This window comes from Lithobates pipiens, unplaced genomic scaffold (assembly GCF_037356315.1).
Source record: "Lithobates pipiens isolate NorthernLeopardFrog02 unplaced genomic scaffold, aLitPip1_a1.2 Scaffold_8, whole genome shotgun sequence".
NCBI lineage: Eukaryota > Metazoa > Chordata > Amphibia > Anura > Ranidae > Lithobates > Lithobates pipiens.
Window position 1 is genome coordinate 146,994,628 of NW_027507903.1, and position 23,749 is coordinate 147,018,376.

A 23,749-nucleotide genomic window follows, 5' to 3' on the forward strand; every position below is an offset into this window, starting at 1 on the left:
ACCGCGCCTTCTTGTAGCTCTTTTACAGGCGGTGGCCCGGTCTTCTGTCGCCGTCGCCGTCGCCGCCTTCCGTTCGTGTTCTTCTTCTTGTTCTTCTTGTTCTTCTCCAGGCGATGTTGACACGTCGCTCCCTCCGGCCGGAATGCCAGAGCCGCGCTGTGCGGTCACTTATATAGTGACAATGGGGCGGGGTCACATGGTATATGTCACATGGGTTGGTCACATGGGTTGATGTCACATGGGGACTATGACATCGTAAGGGGGCGGGGTCACCATGTGACCAACCCATGTGACATATACCATGTGACCCCGCCCCATTGTCACTATATAAGTCACAGCGCAGGGCGGCTCTGGCATTCCGGCCGGAGGGAGCGACGTGTCAACATCGCCTGGAGAAGAACAAGAAGAACAAGAAGAAGAACACGAACGGAAGGCGGCGACGGCGACGGCGACAGAAGACCGGGCCACCGCCTGTAAAAGAGCTACAAGAAGGCGCGGTGGCCCGGCAGAAGAACCGAAGGCGGCGACCGAAGAACGGAAGACGGCGACAGAAGACCGGGCCACCGGACCAGGCGCGGTGGCCCGGCAGAAGAACCGAAGAGGGGGACAAGACCCCCGAAGTCGGGAGAAGAGGCCGGCGGCGGGGAGGAAGAAAGCCGGACTCCTCCGCTGGCAAAAGAGCTACACACACATAGCGGAGGAGTCCGGCGAGAAGACCCCCGAAGACGGAAGACCCCCGGCTGTGCAATAAAATATTTTTTCCCCCTGTGTTGTGTTTTTATTTGTACTTTATTTCACAGGTGAATGGGTAGGGGTACATTGTACCCCATACTCATTCACATAGGGTGGGGGGCCGGTATCCGGGGGCCCCCTTCTTAAAGGGGGCTCCCGGATTCCGATAAGCCCCCCGCCCGCAGACCCCGACAACCAACGGCCAGGGTTGTCGGGAAGAGGCCCTTGTCCTCATCAACATGGGGACAAGGTGCTTTGGGGTGGGGGGGCCGCGCGGCCCCCCCTTCCCCAAGGCACCCCCCATGTTGAGGGCACGCGGCCTGGTACGGCTCAGGAGGGGGGGCGCGCTCGCTCGCCCCCCTTTCCTGGCCGGCCGGGTAGCGTGCTCGGACAAGGGTCTGGTGTGGACTTGGGGGGAACCCCCACGCCGATTTTTTTCGGCGTTGGGGTTCCCCTTTAAGCCCATTCCAGGCGGCGGAGCCCGCGACGTCTCCTTCGCGGGCCCCGCCTACCTGTACACGCGCTCGAAATGGGCGGACTTGCCTCCGCCTTACGTGGGCGAGTCCGTTCATTTCAAAAGTTGAGCGAACTGTTTGCCCAACCTTGTTCGTCAAACAGTCCGCTCGTGTGTGGGCAAGTCCGCTCATGCAAATTTTGAGCGGACTGTTTGCCCAAACTGTTTGACGAACAAGGTTGGGCAAACAGTCCGCGCGTGTGTACGCGGCCTTACTAAACCCAGAGCCTGCATTCACTATATCTGGACTCCCACAGAACATGGAAATGTAATCATTTTAGTAAATATAAACTGCTAATTACCTTTTCTCATCAGCAGTATATAGCAGCTTTGTGTCTTGTATCAGTTCCTGGTAAAGCTTGTAGGAGGAGTTTTCATTCTCCCCTGATCCTCTGTCTGGACATGTCTGGAGAGTGCAGCTTGGCCCTGTGCTGATCACATGCACTCTCTCAAGAAAAATAAAAAAACTCTCTAGCAATACACAGCAAACTGAGCACGTGCAGCTTGTGGTAGTGGAAGGAGGAGAAGATCAGAGGAAACGGAATCACAATGCAGATGATTAACATTATAGGTTACACACTGGGTATAACATGCATGATTTACTGCATATACATACTGATTTTACTGGTGTGGGTTTATTACCACTTTAATGACACTGAAAGCGCAACTAGGTAATTTTAGTTGTATAAATGTGGCCATAAATTATACAATCTGACTGCACGCTATCTGTACAATCTCTCTTATATTTACCAAAACGATATAATAGGAGGTAGGCCCTTGCATACATCAGCGGCGTACCGTGGGCTGCATGCAGCCCAGGGGAGTTTAGCTTGTGGCCCAAGCCCATCTTGGCGGACACTGAGATAGCCAGACAAATGCTGCTGTGCAAACATAGTTGATGGGTGAACGGTATGTGTCAATGAGGTCAGCCGGTAAACTTCTTCCTGTGTCTTACTGGTTTCTCCATCCCATATGTACATACCAGCAAATTATGAAGCTTTCTAAGAAATACAGCAAGGGCTAAGGTAATGCCTTGTAATTAAATTCAAAAAAAGCTTTTATTTTTCTTCAACCAAGGTACATTAATGGTATATTAGTACATAGTGGGGCTAGATTTTATAGAAAAAGGTGAATTTAGCCTTTAATAACACTGTTTTTTGCCTTCCTCTGGATCAACTGTGGGTATAGGATTGTGTATATACCGAATTGCATTTTTTTTCCTTCTATTGGTTGAACTAGATGGATTTTTTTCAAACAGTATGTAACTTAAATCTGCTACCAGCCTAACTGAACAATTTGGCCCCATCCAGTGGTCAGATCTGAGAACTACAAGGAATAGCATGCATAATTCCAATAGCATAAATTACACAGCCAGTGCAATATACAATAGAAAAAAAGAGATCAGCACCTTACCCCACAAATCTATCCATGACTAATTCCACTGAGACCAGCACTACAGTATCCAAACACCTACCCCGCACTCTGTCAAATGTAGCCAGACATCACCAATGTTGATAAATGACATGTTCGTATCTAAGAGCAGTGCCCATATGATCTACCCATTCCCTAAGGGAGGGGGAGAGGCAATTTTCCAATGAAGCAAAATTACTCTTTAATGCAAGCTTAAAACAAGGCCCTGGAGACTACTTCTTTAATTAATGTGTCAGGAAGTAGTAAGGAGTAATCTAAAATGCCTGATTAACAGTTTGAAGGATGAATTTCCAATGTCTTTATAGTTGTGGGCAGTGCCATAGCACATGAATTAGATCCCCATGATCCTTGCTACATTTAGGACAGGCAGATTCAGAAAGAAGCCCCATTTTAAACAGTTTGAGAGGGGTATAATATACAGTGGTGAAAGTCGCTGAGAGGTAAAGAACTAGCATGTACCGCCTCTAGTGCCATCTCCCACTGCTCAACGGGCAATTCCCTAGATCGAGTTGCCACATTTTTTTTTTTTTTTTTTTAAATTGTATTTTTTATTGAGAGAATTTTTTTTACACAAAATGAAAAGATACAGAACTGACAATAGACAAAGAAAGTCTGGAGCATACCATATTGGAGAGACTGATATAACCGCATTGTGGCTACAGATATACAGTAGCAGCCCAAGGATAAAAACAAATAACTAAAAGAAAACAAAGCAAAACAGAACGCATAAAGGAAATAAACAACAGAAAAATATGACGTAAAACAATATAAAAATAAAAAAGAAAGACTGAGAGACATCATATATGTCGTAATGCAGGGGTTGGGGTCTTGAACTGGAGCTTCAATAACATGACTAACATCTGACAAAAGAGGGTTACATACCACTATAAATTTCCTCAAGAGATAAGGTAAGCTTCGGGTGGCCGATGGGCCAGCATAAAAAGACCCAAAGTACCGACAAGATACAAAACATTGGGGAGTGAGAAGGTCAGGGAACACTAGGAGATGGACACCGACCGGGTGGCTAGGGGTACCAAGGGCACCTGTGGGAGTCCAAAGGTCGAGGCATCCCATGGGGCCCAAAAAGTTGCCACATTTTAATATCCTTGCAGAGTTAACCCTCCAAGTAGATAGTAAGGATGTGTAACAACTTGATATAAAACCTTTCTGTACAGTACTTTGCATTATACCAAAAATGGGGGTTGGGGAAAGAGTACATTTTGGGCTGTAATCACATGATGCAGCTGTAAATAATAAAGGTGCATAAACTGCGTTAGGTGGTACAAACTTTGTGAAGAGAATGACATCAGTTTCCCCACCCAAAGTAATGCCATATGTGCGCCATTTGTTTGTATGGGGAAAATTGGCTAGCTTTGGGTATGATTATTCCAGATAGGGCTAAAATGTGTACAGCCAGTCACACCTTGCATTTGTTTCTAAATTCCACACTATTTCTAAAGTTACATCTACTCTGCATTGTTTTCTTTGTACCAGAGTATGGAATGAATTATAATTTAGGTTGTGGATTCCCATGATCCAAGAGCTACTACATTAAATCTGTAAAATAAAATGTTAAGGTATGGGGAGCTCTCTAATGTGTCACATTTCATGGGATTTCTTTTTAAAGCTAAGGATACCTGGCACAGAGCAGGTGTCGATTAATGATATTATTCTTAAAAAATTTTTTTTGTAAATGTGTGTGTTGGGGGGGGGGGGGGGGGATGTTTAGTGTGGGCACTTTGTCTATTTTTAACCACCTCAATACAGTGCACTTACACCCCCTTCCTGTCCAGACCAATTTTCAGCTTTCAGCGCTCTCACAGTTTGAGTGACAATTACTCAGTCATGCAACATTGTACCCATATGAAACTTGCGTCCTTTTTTCACACAAATAGAGCTTTCTTTTGGTGGTATTTAATCACTATTGGGTTTTTTATTTTTTGTGCTATAAATAAAAAAAAGACTGTAAAATTTGTGAAAAAATGCTTTTCTTTTATATTCACCGACCGACACAGCTCCTCTCTATAACAAATGGGTTGTTAGCCTTATTAGGAGAATACTAGGTATAGTTGTAACACAACATTCGGAACTCTTTTTTTCCGCCCAGAGGGGGCGGTCCCTCAGGCTACAACCCTCCTGTCTGCCAGACAGACCTCAGTTTTTTATTTAGCCTAGTAAAGGAGAAGGACCTAGGAACCCTGCGGGCCCATTGGTCCGTGCTTTTTTAAGCAGAAGCTTGGCTTTTTGCACAAGATGAATGATCCTGTGATCAACTATCAACAGCCGGCTGGGTGACAGGCTGGATACCCTTATCCTTGTAGTCTCCCCAGTCCAGCCATCGAGTGTGTGCAGGTCGCAGCTACATCTCAGCAGGCCACGATGAAACCTCAGCTCCAGAGGTGGTCGGTGAGCTTTTATGCTCCGGGGCATACATATGACCGGGCTACTGATGTCTGCGTCACAGTATGCCAAGGCTGGCAGCTACCCTGTACTGATCAGTGAGTAGTTCTGCAATGTAATGTCTCCCAGCTCTTCAGGACTGGTAAGTACAGCTTTCCCTGCCCTGATGTGGGAGGGAGCCTGGGCATTCCCTGGGAGGTCAATTTGTGGGTCCCTCACCTCCCTTACCTCTTCTCTCCCCTGTCCCCCCCCCTCCTGGGGGGATGCTGCATGTGGTTGATGAGCGGTGTATGTGTGCAGATCCCTGGGGGCTCTCACTTGGGATAGGGGGCTGGATGGCTGGTGGTGTCCTGGATCCTGTGTGTTAAGCTCCCGGAAGGTGCCTGTAAGGGTCTGCTGTGTTTTTTTGGTGCAGCTTTGTGTCTCTGTCACATTCTGTCTTCTGTGCCTCATGGAGCTGGCTGGCAGCCATTTTAGGTGTCAGCGAGGGCAGCATGTCTTCCTGGGCTTCAAGTGGCCATTTTCCAGGTGATCTCCTATTCAGGATATTTTCTGGAAGCCTGAACACATGTTTCAGTGTTCTCTAGCAGCAGCTTGCTTATGCTCTCACAGCCATTTTCCCTGTGTTTTCCTGTCTGTATACTGGACGCTGGGCGGCCATTTTATTGAAGCCTGAGCACATTTTTCAGAATGTTTTAGCGCTCATTCTGACGACTGCCACCAACACAGCTTTTGTTTCCTCTGCACCTGGGAACACTTGGGGTCTACAGGCACTACTTGTGAACAGTGCAGAACTCCTCAGGGTGGTGAGTCCAGCAGGATAGAACCCCTCAGTCAGTGGCAGCAAGGAGGGTGGGACTGTTACTGTCCTAAGTCCCCTTTGGGTGGCAGACAGGGTAGGGTCAGCATGGCTTCACAAACTGGTGTTTCTTCCCCTGAAATCCAGGCAATTGCAACCGGGTCACCTGAGGACTGTGCAGTACCCATGGACACCCTGATGGCGGTCCTCAATTTGTTCGTTGCCAAGATGGAGACGGTGAGTGGGAAGAAAGGTGCTTTAAAGATGCCCCTGCCCCCCCTCCTCTGGGGAGAGCTCTGACGCAGACTCGGGCCTTGCTGAGGCTGGTGTCCCCTGCTCTGTCTTGTCAGATGATGCTGACCAGGACCGTTCGGAACAGTGAGGATGAGTCCCCGTCCAGGTCTGGGCGCGACAAATCGCTTGTTGGAGCACTTATCACAGCTGTGCGTGATACAGTGAAGATTCAGGAGCCAGCAGATCCCTCTGCTGATGTACCGGTCCCTTTTGGGTCCCACAAGCCAGCACGTTCACCTAAGGTGTTCCCGCATCTGACTTATTTTGACAAGTTCATTTACAAGGAATAAGGTCGCCCGCAATGGACCTTTTCGGTCCCCAATTACATGGCAGTGCGTTACCCCTTTGAGGAAAGCCTTCTCAAAAAATGGTCGGCTCCTCCGGTGGTGGACCCCCAGTATCCAGGTTAAATAAAGTAACCCCGATCCCGGTTGAGGGGACTCCTGCATTCAAGGATCCCACGGACAGGAAGGCCGAGGCAGTGGCTCGTTCCTTGTTTACGGTTGTGGGGTCAGCCGTGCGACCAGTACTGGCATCCGCACTTATGTTGCAGACACTAACTGAGTGGGCAAAACTTTTGCACCGCGAATTGGGAGAGCAACAGGCTTCCCCTATCTGCGTGGAACTAGCAGACCAACTAGTGCTAGGCCTTAAGTACGTCTGTGACACGGCCCTGGATACTCTCCCTCTGCTATCCAGGGCTTCAGTGTCAGCTGTGGTGCTGAGGCGCCTGATTTGGCTGAAATGCTGGTCTGCTGACCAGGCATCCAAAAGAGCCCTGAGGGATCTTCCCTTCCTTGGTGACCGGCTCTTTGGAGCCTCATTAGATGACATTATTAAGAATGCCACCGGTCCACGCTCCTTTCTCCCCCCCCCCTCCCCTCCCCCTCCTCACTGTCTTGCTACCCTCCCCCTCTTTCCCCCTCTTTACCTCCCCTTCACAATCCTCCCATTCCTATTCCCCATCCTCCTCCCCCCCATATACCCGTCCTAACCCAAAGGGTGCCTCTTACTATAACCTGTTACGATAAGATTCACAAGTGTAACCAACGAGTTTACCAGCAAATATAGGACATAGCTCCAATGGAGATGTCCAATGGATTATTTTGCCCCTCATTCCATTGGCCCGGTCTATTTGAAGGGGATTCTTGACATCTCAGATTGCTTTTCGTTTGGTTATCCATCCCCTACACTAATCTCCAATGAGGTCTATTTTAATCAACAAAGGAGGTTTCTATTTCCCTTATAGGTTGTTTTCAATCAAATAAGAACACAGTGCTATAAGAAGCTAGGAGGGTGCTGCTCACCCCAAGTAGATACAAATAGAACTAGTTCCCCCACAAGCGGGGTTTTTAGGCAGCAAGAGACAGTAATAGAAGCCAATAGAAGTAGTATAAAAGGTATTTTAATAATAATAATTGGTAAAAACAAACATGAGCTTCACCTGAACACTTGGATAACAGACAAAATCATGTATATAAAGTACATATAATGTCACATGGAAGTAAAATAACAGACACAACTATGTTACACTGTATGAGTAGATAACAGTGAGAGCATAAAGCTAACGCGTTTCGACCCCAGAGGGGGTCTTCTTCAGAGATGGTGGTCTGTTAAAAGAAAAACAAGATTACACTGAATAAATAAATCCGGTGTTATGCATATTAGGGATTACCCAATATCAATTTAAAAATGGTTTACCCAATAATGTACTTCCAGGTAGGTAAGATGGATTGTAGTGCTTCAAAAGAAAGGTTCTCCCATAAGGCAATGTCTCAATTTCCTTTACACATCTTGAGTGGTGCTTGGTCCGTATGTATTGCCAAGATGCCAGACGGAAGAAGAGGCAGTGTCATACACCCACTGACGTGACTCACGGGAGGTCACACTATTGCCTTGCCCCCCAGAGGGGGAAACTCCGGGGGGGTAGGTACGAGTGAGGGTACACCGAAGATATGGCGGGTCACACCTGTAGCAAAATCCCAACAGTGGCAAAAAATTAATTAATTAAATAATTGAAAGCAAGGATTATTTAGTGTTGGAGACATGGAGTGCATATGTACTATGGGGATAATAGTATCATATCCCCGTTATGTATGCCAAGGGTTGTGCACATGTGCACATATACATATACACACTTGCACCCCCAATTGCCTAAATGTCCACATAACATGCTTTCTAAAACCCAGACATAGAGAGAAAGAGGAGGGGGGGAAAAGAGAAACCACGCCTGGGAGTCCAAGAAGCCTAAGAAAGAGGGGAACAAAGGAAAAAGGGAAAAAATGGCCTGGGGTGAGTGGGTGTGCAGATGTGTGTCAGTGTGTGAGCTCTAATATACATATATTGCTTTCAATTATTTAATTAATTTTTTGCCACTGTTGGGATTTTGCTACAGGGGGGGCCTCTGGGGGGCAAGGCAATAGTGTGACCTCCCGTGAGTCACGTCAGTGGGTGTATGACACTGCCTCTTCTTCCGTCTGGCATCTTGGCAATACATACGGACCAAGCACCACTCAAGATGTGTAAAGGAAATTGAGACATTGCCTTATGGGAGAACCTTTCTTTTGAAGCACTACAATCCATCTTACCTACCTGGAAGTACATTATTGGGTAAACCATTTTTAAATTGATATTGGGTAATCCCTAATATGCATAACACCGGATTTATTTATTCAGTGTAATCTTGTTTTTCTTTTAACAGACCACCATCTCTGAAGAAGACCCCCTCTGGGGTCGAAACGCGTTAGCTTTATGCTCTCACTGTTATCTACTCATACAGTGTAACATAGTTGTGTCTGTTATTTTACTTCCATGTGACATTATATGTATTTTATATACATGATTTTGTCTGTTATCCAAGTGTTCAGGTGAAGCTCATGTTTGTTTTTACCAATTATTATTATTAAAATACCTTTTATACTACTTCTATTGGCTTCTATTACTGTCTCTTGCTGCCTAAAAACCCCGCTTGTGGGGGAACTAGTTCTATAGGTTGTTTTCATACCCCATATACTGAACCCTGTCTGAGCTCCTCAGCTTATGAACCAAATTTACATTGGTTCTCACACTACGGCCTCGCCTATTTATCTTACATTTCCAATACTTGCTATATTTATATTTGTTTAAAATAGTGTTGCATAGATACAAAATCCTCCTGATGTGGACACTACGGTATTGCTATACACTGGACTATGTCATTGGTCTTTCTTTTTCTTTCTTACAATGTTAACAACACATGTGATTCTGTATGCATGTTACCCTGTTTCTTTTTCTTACAATAAAATGTTTTGAAAAAAAAAAAAAAAAAAGAATGCCACCGGTGGTAAGAGTACCTTACTCCCACAGGCCAGGAAGGCTAAGGAGCCACACCGTAGGCAAGGGCCCTCGTTTTCCACTCACAAGCAGCTTTTTCATCCGCCTGGAGCTTCAAAAAACGTCCCTAGCCCGACAGGATGCCCACGGACGGTCAAAAACATCCCTGGAAGCGCTAGCCTAACAAGCCTGTGAATAAAAGTGCTACTGCATGAAGGTTTGCCCCCATCCATGTCTCAGGTAGGGGGTCGCCTTCGGGAGTTTGCAGCCCGGAGGTCCTCTCGGTTATCCGACCAATGGGTCTGCAATCTGATTTCCACAGGCTACAAGATAGAGTTTCTCTCTTGGCCGCAAAACATTCTTCCCCTCCAGCATACCCATATCCCCGACTCGCCGGGAGGCCCTCTTGGGGGCAGTAAGGGATTCGCTGAATCGCGGGGTGATTGTACCGGTTCCGGAATTGGAACGCTTCCAGGGATTCTACTCAAATCTGTTTGTGGTTCCCAAGAAGGAAGGGGTACGTACGATCTTGGACCTAAAGGCCCTCAATCACTTTGTAAAAGTGCAGAGGTTCGGAATGGAATCAGTTCGCTCAGTAGTCGCTGCACTCCATCAAGGGGACTCCCTGCACTCCTGCGTACCTGCAAATATCCATATGCCTCCAGCATCAAAAGTTTCTGTGATTTACAGTCGGGGAAGCCCACTACCAGTTTGTGGCTCTTCCTTTTGGTCTGGCTTCAGCCCCCAGAGTCTTTACCAAGGTATTGGCAGTTTTGGCGTTTTGGCGTTTCTACGGCAACGTGGGATCGCGATCGTGGGACAACTAGATGATCTCCTCCTGAGGGCATCTTCCGCCTCAGAATTAGAGGAGGATGTGGCGATCACCATGCAGAGCCTGCAAGAATTTGGGTGGCTGCTGAACCTAAAGAAGTCTGTGCTTATGCCGACCCAGCATCTGGAGTACCTAGACTTGCTGCTGGACTCCAGGGAAGCGAGAGTGTTTCTTCCTTCAGACAAGCTGCAGACTCTGAGATCTGCGGTAAAACTGCTGATGAACCACAATTGGTCATCGCTCCGCTTTTGCATGCGAGTACTGGGACTCTTGGTAGCCTCCTTCATGGCAGTACCTTATGCCCAGTTCCACACCAGAGTTCTGCAGAAGGAGATTTTTACAAAATGGGACAAATCTCAGTTGTCCCTGGATCAAAAGATCCAGGTGAGCCAGTCAGTCAGACTCACTGATCTGGTGGTTGAGGTCCCCGGTGATTCAGTCCAGAAAATCGCTCCTCCCCCTGAAATGGACGGTGATCACAACGGACGCCAGTCTGTCCGGCTGGGGTAAAGAGATGGGGGTTCAGTAGGCTCAGGGCCTCTGGTTGACGGTAGAATCCAAGTTGCAGATCAATCTGCTTGAATTGAGGGCAGTCAGGCTGTGCCTCTCCACATGGTCGATGAGACTGCAAGGGTGTCCGATCAGGATCCAGGCAGACAATGCCACAGCCGTGGCATACGTAAATCACCAAGGGGGAACAAGGAGCTCAGCCACTGCACGGGAGGTCACTCACATACTTCGGTGGGCAGAGCGACATGTACCGACCCTGCCGGCCATTTACATCCCGGGGGTGGAGAACTGGTAGGTGGAGTATTTGAGTCAATCAGATGCTGGACCCAGGGGAATGAGCATTGCATCCGGAGACATTCAGGTGCACACCAGACGTGGATCTGCTGGCCTCCCATCTCAATCGGAAGGTGCCGAGATTCATGTCCAGGACAAGAGATCCGTGGGCCAACACCTCAGACGCGCTGGTGGCTCTATGGGGTCAGTACCAGCTGATCTACGCCTTTCCTCCACTGAAATCGTTACCACGTCTGCTTCGCAAAGTGGAACCTGAGGGGGTTCCAGTGATACTGGTTGCCCCAGATTGGCCTCAGCATTCCTGGTACACAGACCTGGTGCGTCTTGTGGCAGGCGCTCCCTGGCGACTGCCGTTGCGAGAGGACTTTCTGTCTCAAGGTCCGATTCTCCATCCTGCTTTACCATCGCTGTCTTTAACGGCATGGCTATTGAGAGCCAGGTGTGGAGGAACCGGGGTCTGTTGGACTTGTGGTCCCGACTATGTTGAGAGCATGGAAATCTTCTTCTTGGAAGATATACCATCGTACCTGGAAGGCCTACATCTCCATGTGTGAGGAGAAAGGATGGCATCTGCGCTCCTTTTCCATATCCAGGATCCTGCTGTTTCTTCAGCAAGGAGTAGACCAGAAATTGGCATTAAGCACCATTAAAGGGCAAATTTCAGCCTTAGCTGTCTTTTTTCAGTGACCCCTGGCATCTCACTCCTTAGTGAGTACCATCGTTCAGGGGGTGCGACATGTAGTCCCTCCGGTGCGTCCACCGTTACCCCCTTGGGATCTGAACCTGGTGTTGTCAGTGCTTCAAAAACCGCCATTTGAAAACATCAGGGAGATTCCCCTGTTGACTCTTTCCCAGAAAGTGGTCTTCCTAGTGGCCATCACTTCGGCCAGGAGCGTTTTGGAACTGGCGGCCTTGTTTTGCAAGTCGCCCTATCTGGTTATCCACAAGGATAAGGTGGTGTTGCATCCGCAACCGTCTTTTCTACTGAAAATGGTCTCGGATTTTCATATCAATGAGGACATTGCGTTGCCATCTCTGTGTCCTAAGCCAAAGCACCCTAAGGAAGTGGCCCATCATGCTCTGGACGTGGTTCGGGCTCTTAAGGTGTATTTGTCTGCCATGGTTCCCTTTCGGAAGTCACACTCACTGTTTGTGTCGGTGGCTGGTCCAAAGAAAGGCATGGCGGTCTCGTTGGCCACCATTTCCAGGTGGATCAGACAGATTGTAGTACAAGCCTACACCTTGAAGGGTCAGGTGCCCTCTTTCCACTCCACAAGGGAAATCGGAACATCTTGGACTTTCAGACACCAATCGCCTATCGATGAGGTGTGTAAAGCGGTGACCTGGTCGTCTGTTCTCACGTTTACAAAGTTCTACAAGGTAGAGATCAGTGAATCGGCTGATGCCTGTTTTGGAGGTGAAGTTTTGCAGGCGGTCGTGTAGTTGCAATTGCATATGCAATATATATTTTTCCTGGTTTAAAATGCAGCACTGTTATGTTAATGCTCTGTTGCATTACTTCCGCAGTTTGGTGCGGCCTTGGGTGATCATTCCTGTTGAGGATACCCATTTTTTTTGTGTTGGTTTTCCACGCATTGTTTTTTTTTGTGGGTAAAGTTTCACTAGTTCCCACTTGCCATGGTGGATGAAGTTTCTGTGCTGTTTTCCCACCCCTCGTTTTGGCACTGCTTGGGGAAGTCCCATTTGTTACAAAGAGGAGCTGTGTCAGTCGGTGAATATAAGAGAAAATAGGATTTTTTGTACTCACCGTAAAATCCTTTTCTCTGTAATTCACCGACCGACACAGCACCCGCCCCTCCTTTTTATCTTTACGTTATACTGCTTGTTGACTTAAGCCCCGTACACACGAGCGGACTTTTCGACATCCAAACTCCGACGGACCGAGTCCGTCAGACTATCCGATTGTGTGTGGGCTGCAACGGACTTTAGCTTCGCCAAAGTCTGACGGACTTTAGAAATGAAGCATGCTTCAAATTTTCCCGACGGAACTCCGCCGGACCCGGTCCCCTTCGAAAAATTCGCTCGTGTGTGTGCTACTCCGACGGACTAAAACCGACGCTAGGGCAGCTATTGGCTACTGTCTATGAACTTCCTACGTCGAATCCAGTCGTACGTCATCACGTTCGACTCCGTCGGAGTTTGGTGTGATGGTGTGTGGTCAAGTCCGTTCGGTCGAAAAGTCCGCCAGAACTCCGTCGGAACTCCGGCGGAACTCCTTTGGAGGTCTGTCAGACTTAATCCCTCTCGTGTGTACGGGGCATAACTGTCTGTCTGGCAGGCAGACAGGAGGGTTGTAGCCTGAGGGACCGCCCCCCCTGGGCGGAACTAAGAGTTCTGAGTGTTGTGTTACAACTATGCCTAGTATTCTCCTAGTGATACGGCTAACAACCCACTTGTTACAGAGAGGAGCTGTGTCGGGAGAAAAGGATTTTACCGTGAGTACAAAAAATCCAATTTTTTCTTTGTTTCTGTCATAAAATTTTGCTAATTAGTAATTTTTCTTCATAAATTTTGCCCAAAATTTATACTGCTACATATCTTTGGTAAAAATAACCCAGATTAGTGTATATTATTTGGTCTTTGTGAAATTTATAGAGTCTACAAACTATGGTGCCAGACATCTGATCAGGCCTTCAGTACATCAGGTGTATCTCATTTCTTGAGACACTAACAAGTCAGGAAAGTACAAATACCCCCAAAATGACCCCTTTTTAGAAAGTAGACATTCCAAGGTATTAAGTAAGTAGCATGGTGAGCTTTTTTAAGTTGTAATTTTTTTCCCACAATCTTTTGCAAAATTAAGATTTTCTTTATTTTTTTTACAAAATTGTCATATTATCAGGGTATTTCTCACACACATCATATGTATACAACAAATTACACCCCAAAATACATTCTGCTACTCTTCCCGAGTATAGCAATACCACAGGCGTGAGACTTTTACACAGCCTGGCTACATACAAAGGCCCAACATTGACGTGGCACTTTCAGGCGTTCTATCAGCATAAATGACACATCTCATTTCTCAACCACCTATTACACATTTGAAGGCCCTGGAGCACCAGTACAATGGAATTGCCCACAAAATTACTCCATTACTATGAGGCATAATGAGTCTTTTGAACAGTGCATTTTTTTTCAGAAGTTTTTTACACAAAGTTGTCAATTTATAATCCAACACCTAGCATGTATATAGTAAAAATTACCCCCCAAAACACATTTTGATACTCTTCCCGAGTATGACGATACCACATGTGTGAGACTTTTACACAGCCTGGCCACATACAGAGGACCAAGATTGAAGTAGTACCTTCAGGCGTTCTAGGAGCATAAATTACACATGTCATTTCAATGCTACCTATTAAACTTTTGAAGGTCCTTGAGCACTAGGACAGTGGAATTACCCATAAAATGACCCCATTTTGGAAAGCAAACACCCCAAAGTATATTCTGAGGCATGGGCTCCAGATAGGTACTTGGGTACTCTGATGGGCTGGAGACAGGTACTCGGGCAACTTGATGAGCTGCAGACAGGTACTCAGGTACTCTGATGGGCTGGTGACAGGTACTCGGGTACTGTGATGGGCTGGTGACGGGAACTCAGGTACTCTGATGGCCTGGTGACAGGTACTCGGGTACTCTGATGGCCTGGTGACAGGTACTCGGGTACTCTGGTGGGCTGGTGACAGGTACTCGGGTACTCTGATGGGCCGGTGACAGGTACTTGGGTACTCTGATGGGCTGGTGACAGGTACTCGAGTACTCTGATGGGCTGGTGACAGGTACTCAGGTACTCTGATGGGCTGGTGACAGGTACTCGGGTACTGTGATGGTCTGGTGACAGGTACTCGGGTACTCTGATGGGCTGGTGACAGGTACTCGGGTACTGTGATGGGCTGGTGACGGGTACTCGGGTACTCTGATGACCTGGTGACGGGTACTCAGGTACTCTGATGGCCTGGTGACGGGTACTCTGATGGCCTTATGACAGGTACTCGGGTACTCTGATGGCCTGGTGACAGGTACTCGGGTACTCTGGGCTACAGATAGGTACTCGGGTACTCTGATGGGCTGGTGACTGGTATTCGGGTACTATGAAGGGTGGTGACTGATACTCGGGTACTCTGATGGGCTGGTGACTGGTATTCGGGTACTATGAAGGGTGATGACAGGTACTCAGGTAATCATATGGACTGTAACAGGTACTCAGGTACTCAGATGAACTGTGACAGGTACTCATATGGACTGTAATACAGCTCTAAACCCAGAAAAAAAGGTTAAGCTGCTAACACACAAAGTCTCAATAGTAGTGTTGAAAAAGCAGGAGGTGCTGGCCCGATGTGTTTCAACTAAATAGTCTTCAACTGGGGCAAATCCTAGTCTCCCCACGTTGCTGCTCAATATATATAAGCTAACCATAAATTACATAGATTGCACGGGTCCGCCCCCATCATGGCAGAACCAGAAGTGAACAGTGAGAATATTTTTAAATTCAACTCAATTATAAAACAATGGACTATAAAATTATCATAACAAAAAAGTATTGACCGATATTGCACCCACACCCCTTTTGAATACCTCAAGCGACCTAACCCATAGTGCTCATATATACCTTGTTCTTAAATATCAGACAGTTTGTGGTTATTCCCTACAATAAACTTGAATGAAGGATACAATATTGGGAATAGCTAATCACATGCTGCAGGAACAGGATGACTCCCTCGGATCTTAATATTCATATAGGCTCGGGTGGAGTTGTTTCTTTATACCATGATTTGTTCTGTTTTTGTATGTATTAGTTGCTAGGGGAGACTTGCTCAATGTCCATGAACTACTCTGTTCTATATGGGGTGATAAAAGACCTCAAATTAAAACTACACTGTGCTCCCCAAAAGCACATGGTGACTTGGGAGTTCCAGACTTGTTTGCCTATTTGCAAGTGGCAGAGATAAAACAAATGATGGTGATTACTACAAGGGTGCTCGCCACTAATGGGTCTACATGTAATTTCTTCCCTGCACCCCATTATCCATGGATGCATTTATATGCATCCCTAATAAGTTGCTATCCCCTATAATGTGTCCTATGATATCCCATTCCCTTGTGATTTTGGTTAGAGAGAGGGTTGGAACAAGTCAAAGTTGGTCACATACCTCCAGCACCAATCCTAACCCGGACTGGATCCACAATTTTCCAATAGAGGACAAAGGCCTGATCTGCATAAAGAACTTCCTGACGGGTGAGGACATTTGTAGTATGGTTTCTTTTTTTTTTAAAAGTCCTTAATTTATGTTGGACCCATGGGACCCACGGATCCAATATTGGTGATTGGTATCATGAAGCCTCAGAGGAGTATTTTATTATTCGTATTTATCATTTTCCATCATTTTTTTTTTCTTGGCTACTACCCCTTTCTACTCACATTTACACTGATAATGAATTGATTTACAAAAGACACAACTCTTCTGCAGTATTTCTGTATCTTTATTATTATAATCTTCTATATTTTTTACATTTATACTCCTGTGGGTCATGGGTGTACCTGTTTAATATATGTCTGTTAGCTGTAAAACCTAATTAAAACAGATGAAAAAAATCATGTTGTGTGGACCACTTTACTGGCTCACTCCAAATCACCAGGTTACCCAACTTCCAACAACCTCCACGCCACCATTTTTCGGTGGGACTAGGTCCTGCAGGAAAGACTAGTGCCAAAGAACATCAGGCAGGCTTTGAGAGGAGATCCGTTTTTTTTGGATTACCCCAATTAAAACACCCACTTGGGCTGTGCTGGCATGGTGGATATTTGATGCTCCTTTGTATCTACTGCTAACTTTAAATTGAACATTCACTATAAAATAACATCTCTGTTTTTCTTTTGTTCAGGGGGAAAAAGGAGAGAAAGGAATCGATGGGCTCAGTGGAGATCAAGGAGATAAAGGTGATAAGGTATGTATGGGTCAATTATGACAGGACTTTGAGTATCCTGAGTACTGTAAAATACATGTAGTCCATCATTTCTCATAATTACTTTTAGTGTTTAGCGTTATGATATTGATAACATGGATGACGTGTATTTTGAGGAGAAACTTATAGACATGGTTGTGATATCATCGAGATCTCTTTTTTTCCCCACGCTTCTTGATGTGTCCTTACCCAATTTATTAATTTGGCCATAGTGAAGTCATTACTGCATGTAGTTATTTTCTTAACTGATAAATAGTCAGTCAAGTATCTTTTTTTACACAAGATCTTTCCTCATGCATGCTCTTCTGAACAATTATCCAAAAGAAACCCCCCCCCCCCCCCCCCCACACACACACACACACACACACACACTTCTCCAAAAGAATATGTAAACATGTAAAGCACGTTCAGTTGAATGTCATCTTCCGCTTACTGCATCTGCACAAGTTGGTGGTTGAAATGGCTGAAGTGCTCAACACAGGTCTTTCTCACAGGCTAAGTGTGGCAAAGGGCAGAAACCTATTATGAAATTTTACCTTTCATAAGATTCCAGCTCACCGTCACCTTTATAATTAATAAACATTTTGTTTTCAGTTGTCAGTCTAAAGCCTCATACACACGATCGGACTTTGTACAAACGTTCGTGTGGCTTATTGTACTAAGGGCGTCGGCCGAGAACGTGTATTGCATACACACGGCAGGACTTTTTCAGCCAACTTTCACCAAATCATGTGGTTTTTCTGCTCTTTACCGCCACCTTTGGTCAACTTCTGTATTGTTGTCTGATCTTTTGCATTGGTTCTGAGCATGCGTGTTTGTACTTTGTACAAAAGTCCTATGGTTTTCTGTACACACGATCGGACTTTGCTCCATCGGACTTTTGTTGCCAGAAAGTTTGTCCGTTCGCACAGCCAACAAAAGTCCGATGAAAACTGAAAAAGTTTGTCCGATGGAGCATACACACGGTCGGATGTTGTTCCAAAACAGCTAATTTGCATGTTTCTTGTCAAAAAGTCTGATCGTGTGTATGGGCCTTAAGAGGAAAACCAGGAAGATAATTAGAAAAATCTTTTTAATTTCCCTAGGGTAATAAAGGATCCTTTGGACTAAGCGGTTTCAGAGGGCCAATTGGACAACCAGGACAATTGGGTGCCCCTGGAGCTCGGGGACCTGAAGGACCAAGAGGAGATCCAGGGCAAAAGGTAAGGTGAAAGTTTAAAAATTCATAATAATATCTACATGTATGTGATCATACTATACACATATGTTGTGTATATTAGTGATCATCTAACATAAATAAAACCAGTGATGGTATGGCCAGGCATTGTCTGAGACCAATCAATTGGTGACACATCATAATAAAACACAGTATCTCTGAAAATACCCTGCTTGATTTTAACGATCATATGCTCTACATTTGCTCTGAGAAGGATAATATATATTTACCAGGCAGCAAAGGACCAAAATCAATCCACTCGAAAAACAAGGACATATTGGAATACGGATTATCATATTTGTACTCTAGAGCCTCTCCCTATAGCTGCAACTGCAGAACAGAGGTGGCCAACAGAGTAGGATGTTGAACCCAAAATTGTGTTTCTTTTTGTTTCTTTATGAAAAACATGCAAGGATGAAGAATTTTATTGGTGTAAGTGCTAAACCAAACCATAGATATGAGATGAGATGATCATTGTCCAACCAGGTCAACAAGAGTCAGATTAGGAAACAAGTGGGACCCCTGAAAGCACTCCTTGGAAAACCAATCTGAGAAAAATCTCTCATGTACAACTAATTTCCTTAGACTATTATTAGTAATGCTCTGAAAAGAGTTTTCTTCTCCGTGCATAAACTTTTACACTTAGATGAAAAAATGATCCACGTTTATGTCTTTAAAAATGATTAGATCTTCTAAATACCGTCTGTCCAAATTCAGCTGTGATAGGCTGCCTCTTCACTACTAACTAAAAGTCTATCGGGTTTATGGTAGTCTTTCCTTATAAGAAGGAACTACATATTAATAACACATCTGTGTTGGGGCATCTTACTATATTATGGTAATTTATGTAGATTTTGTGGAACAGGCTAATAGCGAGGGATGTGTGGTGTAAACACGAATGTCTGAGATTTTGGGTGATACAGGGAGAGAAGCTAGGTATTAAGATAAGAGGATCTGGATAAGAAATTATTAAGAATGGAGGCCAAATTGATTTTTAGTTGGGGCCCAGATCACCCAATGGCCTCAACTAAAGATTCACATACTTACCATAAGTGAGAGAATAGTAAACTGGTCCAATTAGTTAATTATGGAATGATTTGGGTATTGTCTGAATTTGACACTCATACATTACATTGGAAGTTTTTGTAATGACAAAGCATGATTTGGGAAAATAGGAAAACTATGTATATTCTTATTCCCTTATATTGAGGAGTAAAGAGTAGTTACAAAAATGCAAAATAATTCCTATTGTGGTTAGAAGGGGGCTGTGATTAAGGCATGACAACAGGCAGAGAATGTGTCATTAAAGTGGTTGTATACTCGATTTTTAAACTTTTACCTACAGGAAAGCCTATAATAAGGCTTACCTGTAGGTAAAAAAATATCTCCTAAACCTGTACGGTTTAGGAGATATCCCCCTCGGTATGCGCCGCTGACTGCAGCGGCGCTTGCGCACAAGGGGATTCTCGGCCTGAAAATCCGGCAGTGGCCGGCGGCCGGAATGAAATCTCCCGCGCGCATGCGCGGGAGTGACGATATCGCGGCTCCGGCCACTCACAGCGCCGGAGCCGCGATACCCGGAAGAAACGCAGAGGGAGCATATCAGCTCCCTCTGCGTGGATCGGGCCAGATGTCGGGGCCTCGTTCTAAGGTAAGTATTTCATAATGAGCTAGTATGCGGTGCATACTAGCTCATTATGCCTTTTGCTTTGCAGGTTTTAAAAAAAAAATGTGCGGGTTTACTACCGCTTTAAGAAATGCTGGAGTGTTGGAATCACACATGCACAGTACAAATGTGATGATGTCATGACACTTGTGACATCATGTAATAGAGGGTCATTCAGCACATGAGGACATGATGCAGAACATCACGTATGTACATGGCTGGCTTCATGACATAGCCACGCCCTCTCCTTATATTTTAAACAAGGATTAAAGGTAAAATGGAGTCCCATTTTCTTGCTGTGTGTTGTTGGACACATCACATACTGATTTTTCTTTTCAACCTTTCTCACAATGTGGACCCCTGACAAAGCCTCATTTTGAGGCAAAACATGTTGAGCTGGGAGAATTTTATTTTGTTTTATACACAATTTGGAGCACTATATTATTGGGGTAGGTGAGTGTATTGTGCACAGAGCAAGGCAGGAAAATGGTCACTGGTGGAGGATCTATTGCGCCTGCTGGGCTCTAGTGAGGCAACTAAGTAGCGACTGTATCCTGTAGTATAGTCCAAGCCTGTTGCTAGAGAGGGTAATTCACTGTGATGACCACCCCTATGATACCTTGGTGATCTTTAAAGGGTACCCTTTATGTGACCCTTAACAGACACCTACAGACACCTCCTTGCGCAGTAATCAGGAGTATTGAATGACCTCCATATATCTGGCAATATATCTCCATTGGTATGGTACTAAGTTCTTAGTACAGGCTCCTCCATATGAATGAAATCAAACACATAGTAGCTTTTGGACTTCAGTATATTTTACAAATTCAATAAAAGTTATGTTTTAGGCAGTGGTAGGTTTGATGTGCAGGTGGAGTGCATCCCTGATTTTTTATTTATTTATTTTTTTCATGTAATTCCCACAAGGAGGCCAGAGTAACAAGATAGAAGTATATATCAGGCTAAAATTATTGGGTTTGGATTTTGTGGAACTACCAGATATAAACCTTTCTGTTCTGCTTTTAAGGAGAAATGGTTGCAGTAAAGACATTTGCTTTTAACAGTATGTAAAAAGTAATGACTGAACACATTATAGTACAAAAAGGAAATGTATTACCGCTAACTAAGAAAAAAATAGTAGATGTCCTTTTAGCATTCTCTTTGTGGTTTTGGTGTAAGTGCACAAAATTAAAAAGGATAGTTTAGCTTATTCTGAGTAACCTTATGGAGAGAGGTGAGTTCTTGAAAGCATATTAAAGCATTATTTAATTCCTAAAATGGAATAATATAAAAAATAAGACTCCACATGTGCTTTAGATCATATTTTCTTTTTGGCCAGTCACATTTTCTTTCTTTGATAGGTTTAGGCTTTAAATTATTTAAATTGTAATCAACTCTTCAGTATGCTTTTGAGAATTATGCTGTATTTTTACATGTCTGCTAAACTCTTTAGACCATCTGAACCATAAAAACGACTGCACAATGGTAAAATTATGGATCAAAGAGAAGATACTGTAGCATAGTCCGAGGTCTTGTTAAATTGAAACCACAGCCACTTTTAATGCTTTGATTAGAGCTTAATTCTTAATAACTCTTCTTGGTAGGGAGATTCCCTTTACTTTTTGCATGGTCACCAGCACAAACAGTTGAAAAAAGTTTCTCTAACAAATATTTCTCTAAGGGATTATCAAACTAACGGGCGGTGGAGGTTGCGGTGGGAACATGTACCACAGAAAAAAAAAAAAATGTTGGCAGGGTCTCAGGGAGCAGTGATTTTAGTAGTAGGGAAACATTAAAAATGCAAACTTCCTTCCTGTGAAGTGGTGTACCTGTGCTATGGGTACAACCAACTACAACCAAACCGGCAATTGCAAAGAAAAAAGTCTTAAATTGCCAGCAAAATGAAAGCTCCTCGCCGCTTCATTCTGTTTATAACAGAGATGGTCAAGATTCTCCATCTATATTAGGGCCTTATCCATAAAGGGAGTGGGGATTCCCCACATATTTGGGACCTCCTTATTGTTAAAGGGGGCTTCCAGAGTCCAATAAGCCCCTGTGCGCAGACCCCCATAACCACTGAGCCAAGAGAACAAGTTGCCTTGTCATCATCCTCAATATGGGGGGGGGGGGGCAACTTGCAAGGTGGCTCCTGGAAAAGCACCTTTATCCCATGTTAATTTGTTAAAAGACCTCTCACAACCCTGGTCCACTGGTTGTAGAGGCCTGTAGCTGGGGGGCTAATCACAATCTGGAAGCCCTCCTTAACAATAAGGCATACCAGATACCATCCCCTCATACATACCATCCCTACTCATTCACAAAAAAAGTTAAAAGTAAATAAACACATAAACACAGTTTTTGAGTTTATTAACCACTTGCCTACTGGGCACCTCCACCCTTCCTGTACAGGCCAATGTTTAGCTTTAAGTGCTGTCACATTTTGAATGCCAATTGCATGACCATCCAATACTGTACCCAAACTAAGTTTTTATCATTTTTTGAGACAGATAGAGCTTTCTTTTGGTGGTATTTAATCACCACTGTGTTTTTCATAGTTTCTGTTAAAATTGTGTAAATAAGTAATTTTTCTTTCACTGATGTGCGCTGATGATGCTGCACTGATGGGTGGCACTGACATGCATCACTGTTGGGCAAAGATTGGCAGCACTGTTGGGGCACTGATAATCGAGACACTGTTGATCAGGGCCCTAATTGTCAGTGCAGATATCCCCTTCGTGGATTTTACGATTTTCGGCTCTCCTCTCCTCATGCGCTCTTAGCGTGAGGTGAGGATTACCAATAACCAGCAAATCCTGTTTACATCCATGATCGGATACAGCTGGTCGTGTGGCAAAGAGCTGTCGTGATTGGCTCTTTACCCTGATCTGTGATCAGCTGTGTCCAATGCACACCACAGGGGGTTCACAGGCAGCACGAGCACAGGAGGATGTCATATGACGGCCTCTCAGCAAAGTGGAGGAATATGGCATGACAGGTCCTCTTTACAGTGAGATATGGGTTCAATAAGACCCCACAACCCACTTCTAGGCTGGGAAGCCTGAAATAAAAAATAAAAAAACGATCCTGGCTTCGATCATATTGGTGAGTCGTAGAAGCAACGGAGGGCAGCAGGGGGGACGCCCCCTCTCGCCTCCCGTAAGAACGATCAAGCAGCGTAACAACCACTATGATCATTCTTATGGTGTAGGGAATCGCAGGCATCATTCAGATATCCCCACACAAAGTCAAGGACGTCATATGGAAGTGGTTGAAATGCATTTTTTTTTTAACACAAAGTTGTCCATTTATACAATATTTCTAACACGTAGCATGTACATACCAAAAATGACAGCCCAAAATACATTCTCCTACTCTTCCTGAGTACGGTGATACCACATGTGTGAAACTTACACAGCCTGGTCACATACAGAGGCCAAGTACAGCCGAGCATGGCTGGGTATTGCAGAGTATGGCTGGGTATCACCGAGTATTGCACAGTATGGCTGGGTATCACCGGGTATGGCTGGGTGTGGCAGGCTATTTCAGAGTGTGGCAGGCTATTTCAGAGTGTGGCAGAATATTGGCAGGGTATTGCAGAATATTGGCAGGGTATTGCAGAATATTGGCAGGGTATTGGCACGGTATTGCAGAATATTGGCAGGGTATTGGCACGGTATTGCAGAATATTGGCAGGGTATTGGCACGGTATTGCAGAATATTGGCAGGGTATTGGCACGGTATTGCAGAATATTGGCAGGGTA

At 45.0% G+C, this 23,749-nt stretch overlaps 1 protein-coding gene across 1 annotated transcript in view; it reads left to right on the forward strand.

Moving 5' to 3' along the window:
- LOC143960916 (uncharacterized) overlaps positions 1–23,749 on the forward strand; it is a 614,677-nt gene that overhangs the window by 531,111 nt on the left and 59,817 nt on the right. The window contains exons 92-93 of the mRNA XM_077469935.1: positions 17,026–17,088; positions 18,192–18,308. Coding sequence (XP_077326061.1) covers positions 17,026–17,088; positions 18,192–18,308 — 180 coding nt within the window. The remainder of the gene's footprint in view (positions 1–17,025; positions 17,089–18,191; positions 18,309–23,749) is intronic.